Source organism: Hyposmocoma kahamanoa, unplaced genomic scaffold, assembly GCF_003589595.1.
Source record: "Hyposmocoma kahamanoa isolate Upper Pololo Valley unplaced genomic scaffold, ASM358959v1 102, whole genome shotgun sequence".
NCBI lineage: Eukaryota > Metazoa > Arthropoda > Insecta > Lepidoptera > Cosmopterigidae > Hyposmocoma > Hyposmocoma kahamanoa.
The window spans coordinates 3,681,131-3,688,659 of record NW_020653337.1 but is presented as its reverse complement, the minus strand read 5'-3'; the positions used below and the strand labels follow the sequence as shown (position 1 = coordinate 3,688,659).

General features: G+C 39.0%; 1 protein-coding gene across 1 annotated transcript in view; it reads right to left on the bottom strand.

The window, feature by feature from the left end:
• Positions 1 to 5,617: 5,617 nt before the first annotated feature.
• The window catches only part of LOC113236848, a 20,510-nt gene continuing 18,598 nt past the window's right edge, over positions 5,618 to 7,529 (bottom strand). The window contains exons 4-5 of the mRNA XM_026473053.1: positions 7,329 to 7,493; positions 5,618 to 6,214 (exon numbers count right to left, since the gene is read on the bottom strand). Coding sequence (XP_026328838.1) covers positions 6,083 to 6,214; positions 7,329 to 7,493 — 297 coding nt within the window. The 3' untranslated portion in view covers positions 5,618 to 6,082. The remainder of the gene's footprint in view (positions 6,215 to 7,328; positions 7,494 to 7,529) is intronic.

Below are 7,529 nucleotides of genomic sequence, written 5' to 3'. Positions count from 1 at the left end.
AATATTAGTATACAAATATAATCAACATTTACTTAGTTTTGAGGCCCAACATAAAATTATCAAAGTTAGTTAGCTAATGAACAGATTATAATATCCATTGATTTAATTTATTATATGTCTCGAAGAAAGGGGATCAATCATTCAAAAAGATGACGGTTTAGGTTTTTTTTTGCATGTTACTTTCGCACATTTAAAACATAATTCAGGTACATGCCCTTTTAGATAAAAAACCGACCTCGAAAGTTTGTGGAAAAAAGAAAGTTTATTGAAATTGGTTAATGGAAAGTGATAGATTTCACCCACCATAAACCAGATTCATCCCCAACTTTGCCACCCTACAGTCGGAACAATTTCTTCAAATTTGAATGGGACCACTATTGAGGTATCCTATTTCCAACAAAGAAGAATTAATCGAACTCCGTTCACACGTTTTTTTTGGTCTGGCTATTTTGACGCGTAACATACATACAAAAAATACAGTCGAATCAAGAACTTCCTCCTTTTTTGAAGTCGGTTAAAAAACAAGTAAGACTAGAACTTTGCATTCCGGAAACCGCCACAGGCCGTATGAAACGTTTTCAACAGTTACCCATGGCCTTGCAACAAATCAACTATGCACGTGCAAATGTTCATCGTAGTAACACAAAGTGCAAGGCTGCACCTATTAACTTACTTTGGTTATTTATTACAGTTTACTAACGCTCTTGGCGTGGCAGCATTCTCATATGTACTCAGTCTTCTAATGTGGCTGCTTATTGAGGCGCCTGTCGCCGGTGTGTTAAAGGCTGTTATGAATTCCAGGTAAGTTCTTTTATAATATCACTAAATACGCAATACTTTATACCGAAAAGTTGAAACTCACCCATCGTCTCGCGCTTCCAAGACCCACGATTTTAGTCTGTATCAATCCATATTTTGAACTACATTAGCGCACACGCGTGTCGCGCCATATCGCGCGGTTTGTGTTAGGATAAAGCCCGGTATACACGAGGCTAGTTCTTCAAGCTAGGATAACAAGCTAGTGTTAATAAGCTAGCAAGGTAATTCTGACTTCGTATGTGCAGAACTAACTTCATTTCTAAGCCAGTAACCTAGCGTTTCAAGCTAGGATATTTTAATAGGATGGGTCCTATTTTTTGCGATCACTGATTTTACTATCCTGTCTCGTGTACTAGCTTCGCCAGGCCGCCGGCGAAGCGAGTACCCGATCGGCTAGTGTGCAGTGAGGACACGTTTTGTTTTCTCGGCTACAGACCATGTGTTTCTGGTACAATTAACATGTCAAAACTGAGTACCGAAAGTAATTTAAAATTTATACAATTGTACCGAAGAAGATGAAGAAGAGCGTCTGTAGAACGCCACTATTCCATCGTACAAAGATAAATCTTTGCGTGATTCAGCATTACAATAAATATGTGGCAAATTATTAACAATCGGTGGTAGGTGTAAATAGCCAAAGGTACTATGCGAAAAATGCAAATGGCTAGCACGGGAGTTGGCTCCAAAAGGGAATTTAAAAGGCAGCAGAGATCCACTCACCTGGATGTCTTATCATACAAGCGAGAAAAACGTCGTAGCATGCGTTTCTCTTTGCTTTGTAATATGGACAATTTAGCTTCCATATTATATTTAAATTTAATTATTGCAAAAAGAAATTTCAATTCAAATTAATCTGAAATGTCAAAATAAAAATGAATGAAATGGCGGATGAAATTATGAGTATTGTGACAACAAATATTACGTTGATCACAAGTGAAATATGAGTATAATTTAGAAAATGGAATGAATCCGGCTCGAAGGACCAAATAATGTGGTAGAGTGTATAAATAGCCAAAGGTACTATGCGAAAAATGCGAATGGCTAGCACGGGAGTTGGATCCAAAAGGGAATTTAAAAGGCAGCAGAGATCCACACACCTGGATGCTAGTCGGCGCAGATGTACACGATGAGATGCGGTGCGGTACACAGAAGTGGTTTATTTATTGTAGAAAAATTGCGGATATACTTGACAAGAGGAATAATTAGAATGAATGATGGCTTATTATTTTTTCAAAGCGGCCGACTAAAGAGCAGGCCTGTACTGCATGTACCAAAGAGGATTTAGTGCGTAACCATGCTCCCGGCCTTGGAATTCGCAGAATTTCAATGGAGATGAGGTGCCCTGTGGTGTACGGAAACATAAAATGCAATAAAAGGAGATGATATGATAATCTAATATTAAACGGAAAGAAACTTCTAAAGCTCATAAAAACTACTGAGAAGGTAGAGGATACAATTTAGCAACAGGACGCTTAAATGTTCCGTTCATTGTTTTAACAATGGCTACTTGAACCAGACCCTGGATAAACATTTGTAATTATTCCCAAAGGCCAATGAAGAGGCGGTACGTTATCATCGCCCATCAAGACCACAGTCCCTATTTTGATGGGATGATCCTGACTGCACCATTTAGTTCTGACTTGCAGCGTGTGCAAATATTCTTCAAGCCATCTTTTCCAGTAAGTTTGTACTATGCTCTCCAGCAACCTTTTCCTATTGCTGAGATTACGGCACTCACTAGACAAATCAGAAGCAGGTAAATACTGAAGCGGTGTAGACATTAAAAAAGTGCGGGTGTTAATACTTCCGGGTGCGGATCCGAAGATATAGCACTAAGCGGTCGCGAATTGAGTATACACTCAATCTGTACAAGAACGGTAACTAGTTCTTTATATGTCAGAAGTTGCGAACCTATGACGCGGTACAATTGTGACTTAAAACATTTAATATTGGACTCCCACATGTTACCGAAATGAGAAGAACGCAGAATTTTCCATTCAATACGGCGATTAGCGCATTCGGAATTGAATTTAGATTTAAACTCCGAACAGAGCGTTGGATGTGCGGGTTTAACGTGGAAACATTGATTGCATTTATACATTTTCGCCCCAATGACAGTTCTGCCATCTAGTATCCAGAAACGCTGGCGAATGATGGACATCAAAAGAGCTGCACCAACATGACAATTCACAGCATAGTAGTGGTCTATAATAAAATTGACTATATGGTCACGTTTTTGAAGTAGCCCGGGATATTTTGCTTCAAATGGCAAATCTGCGTTTGAAAGGCGACCACCAACACGTAAAATATTGTTGTCGTCACAGAAAACTGACAGCTTCAAAAGTTTACGCGACCGAACAAGATTTTTTGGCCGGTGGGGGGGGCCGGTTTGAGGGCCGGTTGGGAGGCCGGTTGGGAGGCCGGTTGGGAGGCCGGTTGGGTGGCCGGTTGGGGGCTTTTTAGTTGTTCTAAGAAACAATTGAAATAACAATTAAAACCGAAAGCACCGAATAAAAGTGTCATTACGAATATGGGTTAAGGGGTGGGTTAGGGGGTGGGTGGGGGGGTCGGTTGAGGGACCGGTTGGGGGGCCGATTGAGGGTTTGTGACCCACCCCCTAGCCCACCCCCTAACCCAACCCGCCTACACACCCACCTACTCACCCGCTAACCCACCTACTCACCCACCCACTCAAACCCACTCACCCACCCCTTCACCCACCTCGTAACCGACCACCTAGACCCCCAACAGGCCTCCCAACCGACCCGCCAACCGACCTCCTAACCGGATGGGTTACTAACCTTTTTTTTTTTTTTTTTTTGACGGGGGGGAAATCTTTATGGATACCCCTGAGCCCAGGGAGACTCAGGGGTTATGTGGGGACTCTCCCTCCACACTGGAAGGCCTACCCCACTAAAACCCCCCCGGGTTTCCCTCTCGCCGGTTGAGTCGGCGCCGTGGGATCAGTGAACATTCACCACGACGCCGCCCGGCCGCCCTAGCTTGGTATATCCACTTTAAAGATAAAAAATTAAATATTATATGACAAACTACACGATATATTCAACGCAAATGCATAGACATTAATCAGAAACATAAAACAATAAAGTTTCCTCGATAGATAAAAATCACGAAATGACCTCTAATTTTCAAATGTTTTCGATTTATCCTCGAAATGCTACAGGTTATTAGGACAAAAATTAGATAATTAATTATATTTATGCATGATCGACAACTGTCACTACGGATTTTTTTAATCCCTTTAGTTTTAGAGCTATTCCGCTAAAACGAATTTGGTACTTTTAATGCGCAAAATTCAACATCTCCTGTCGCATGTCACGCAAACTTCAGGCATATATTTGTTTCACAAATTAGGGCGGAGCCACCGTCAAAACTTTTTTGCCTTGCTCCCTCTTAAATATTCCGTAACGTACCGCGTCTCGATTTTTTCCCGTAACGCGAAAATGAAGCGAGACTAAAATAAAACCCTACAAAATAAGTACGTACGTTCGATTGTGTTGATGAGTGGAACGCGCTATCCAGATTTATAAAAGTGAAATTTATCACTAAATGACCCTTCTTTTTAGTGTATTGTATCTAAAAGAAATCTAATATAGTGCAAATAGAGTAAAAACATTTTTGTTTCAGAAAATCTGCAAATATCAGCAAGTTGCGAGAAAACACAAGCCAACAACCGAAAAGTGAAGAAAATGGTTGCAGCAAAAACAAAATATTGTGATGGAAATAATTATAACTAAACTGTTTTGTAAATAAAAGTAATATAATGAATTATAATATGTATTTCTATCATTGACTTACAATTATATGGACGTCGGGTCCGCGCTAAAAAGTGTCCGCACTTGTAAGGCGCTAAAATCGTATACAGAGCGCGACACTCCGCTTTAGTCTTCATTTGTTCTACTGACAGCGCGATACTGCGATGACATAACAATTTAAATTTCGAATAGATTGACTTGGGACATTTTTTTCGTGGTTTTTGTGTTAGACCCGTCGTCCATTTATTTGTAAGTCAATGATTTCTATAAACATATTTAATAGGTACATAGAACAAAACTACAGTGTAACAAAAAACATTAGGAGACTAAAAAAGAAATTATTCGTAAGAAAATAAAGTTAAACATCCTTGATTTATCGGGTTCTTAAAGCTTTTTTGAGATTGTTATACATTTCTTTGAGATCTAAATTGTATATTTGTTTTTTTTTCAAACAAACTAACGTTACAACCGTGACCAACCTGTGACTACATCGAGTATATAACTAGAAATGGAGACGAAATGTCATTTAATTTGTTTGAAAATTATTCTGCCGAATCATTACGGTGACAACTGCGCTCCGATTGGCCAGCCCAAATTAGAAACAATTGAGGGGTGTCGTCAATTGTTTCACTTCAAACCGACCTGTTTAACGCGAGCTTTTCTAAAATGGACGGAAATTGAAAAATTACATATTTAATTACCGATGAAATGTGATTCCGTTAGTTTTGTAATGAGACGTTTTGCTGTTTTTCCCACACCACCGAATGGAACAGCCCAACAGTTAGAGATGTTATCTTTATTACAATAAATACAGAATATTTTTGGAATCTACGGAGACGTACACACAGGTCATTTGTTGGCGCTGTACTATTTCAGCTTTCAAATTTGTGATTTCAGCGCACACGAGAGTTTATATTTAAAAGTGACCAGGGCTGGATGGCCCTTATTTCTTCTCTATTTCTTTTCATATACCTACTTGATGCTGTGAAAGCTCGACGTTGGTTTGTTGGAAAAAAAATACACTATTTTGATCTGAAATAATAGTTTCACTTCATCCTTGATTTATTTCTTGAAATAAGTTTAAAATGCCATGCTCAAACTGCAAAAAGATAATCCTCAAACTTAACGTTCTTATATTTAAGGGCGCCTTCAAATTAGACGTTTATAGCAGCGCTACAGTGGCGCCACTGTGTCGCTGCTGCCGCGCCACTAGGTTACTAATTTCATACGATGTTTAGAAGCGCAGTTGCAGCGCCACTATCCTGAGACGCGCGCGCTACTTTTACACTCACAATTAGTGAGTTAAATAACACTGAAGCGTAACAGATGCACGGCTGCCGCGCAACAGCAGCGCTTCTACAACTATCTAATATGAAGACACCTAAAATCGTTCGATTTCGAGGGAAACATTTTTGAACGAAAACTAAAAGGCTTTCGTATTATTTTTTGGGCGTTTAAAATTATTTTTGCAATAATCGTTTTTAATTTCATTTTTTTGGACGTAGCCAGAAATCTCTTGTGGAATCGCAATAAGAGCGCAACTGCTTGCGGTCCCAAGATAGTGTTTCCATACGCCACTCAGGAGAGACGTATGGTGGCTTTAACGGGCGTAGTGCCATCTGGAAGGTAACAAAAATAGAATAGAGGGATATGGAAATGGTACATAATATTATATGATATTTCATCGGCTATAAATTCGTACAAGAGTACGGTGGTGTGGTGGTGGTGGTGTGGCTTTTTCGTACCAAGAGGTACAAAAAAGCCACATGTGATCATACGTCTAAAGTGCTTTTATCACATGAAAGGCATGAAAGTTACAAAAATAATGACATTTTTATGAAATAAATTATGTGTTACAAATCTCTTTTGTATATATATTTTTAACCGACTTCAAAAAAGGAGGAGGTTCTCAATTCGACTATGTTCTTTTTTTTGTATGTATGTTACGCGATAACTCCGGTATTTGTGAACCGATTTTCATGATTCTTTTTTTATGTATGTATATTTCCATAGTGATCCCATTTCATTTTGAAGAAAATCATCCACCTCAAAGGGTGGCTGTTCACGCATGAAGGTTCATTTTTATAAATAGCGCCTAACTTTAATTTAGGAGCAATTACTTTTAGCAATTATTTAGTTGATTTTGCTATTTCTCCAATTCAAGGCGTTTTTCCCTCGATATACTTTGAGTAGTGTCTAGTGAGAACCTATTTTTATTATCTCCAGTATCAAGTCCTGTATAGTGGCGAACTAGGGGATATTTCAATGAAACTTAGCAAATAGACGTAATTCCACGTACTTTTGAGGTCGGTTTTTTTAGTACTCTGTACTGAGATTATATATAGTCTTTTTAAGTTTAGTTTTATATTTAAATTCTAAATTTAATTGTGATTGTTTTTGGAGCCTTTTCTTTACGGTTGTTTCTGTTTTTGGATTGATAGCTGTACGTGTTTTGTAATAAATTTATAAACTAAGTGCATTTACTTTGGTCTTGCTCACTCGATGATAGCACCACCCGAACCCATTGATACAGTCCGCTACATTATGTATATGCGAAATTTTATAAATCTCCTATTTTAGCATGGGTCTCTTTTCGTTGGACACTTTCACTTCACACGTTTCCTTTCCGATATTTTCTTTCACCAAAACGCTCATATATTACAAAACTGATACTAAGTAAGAAATAATAAAAAAACACGTTATACGAATAAGTCGAATACGTAATCTACTAACCGGATTTGCGGGCGCTGGGTGTCCGGGCAATGGCGCCTTAATGCTTACAGTAGGCGAAATAGCTTCCTCCATCTTCTGTGTCATATCGGTGGTGTACATCTCATTGATGAGGATACTGCGTGCAGGCTCCTCCATGTCATCCATACTTAATGCCGGCGTCATTACCAGGCGGGGCCGGGTCTTTTGAACTTCAAGGCGTTT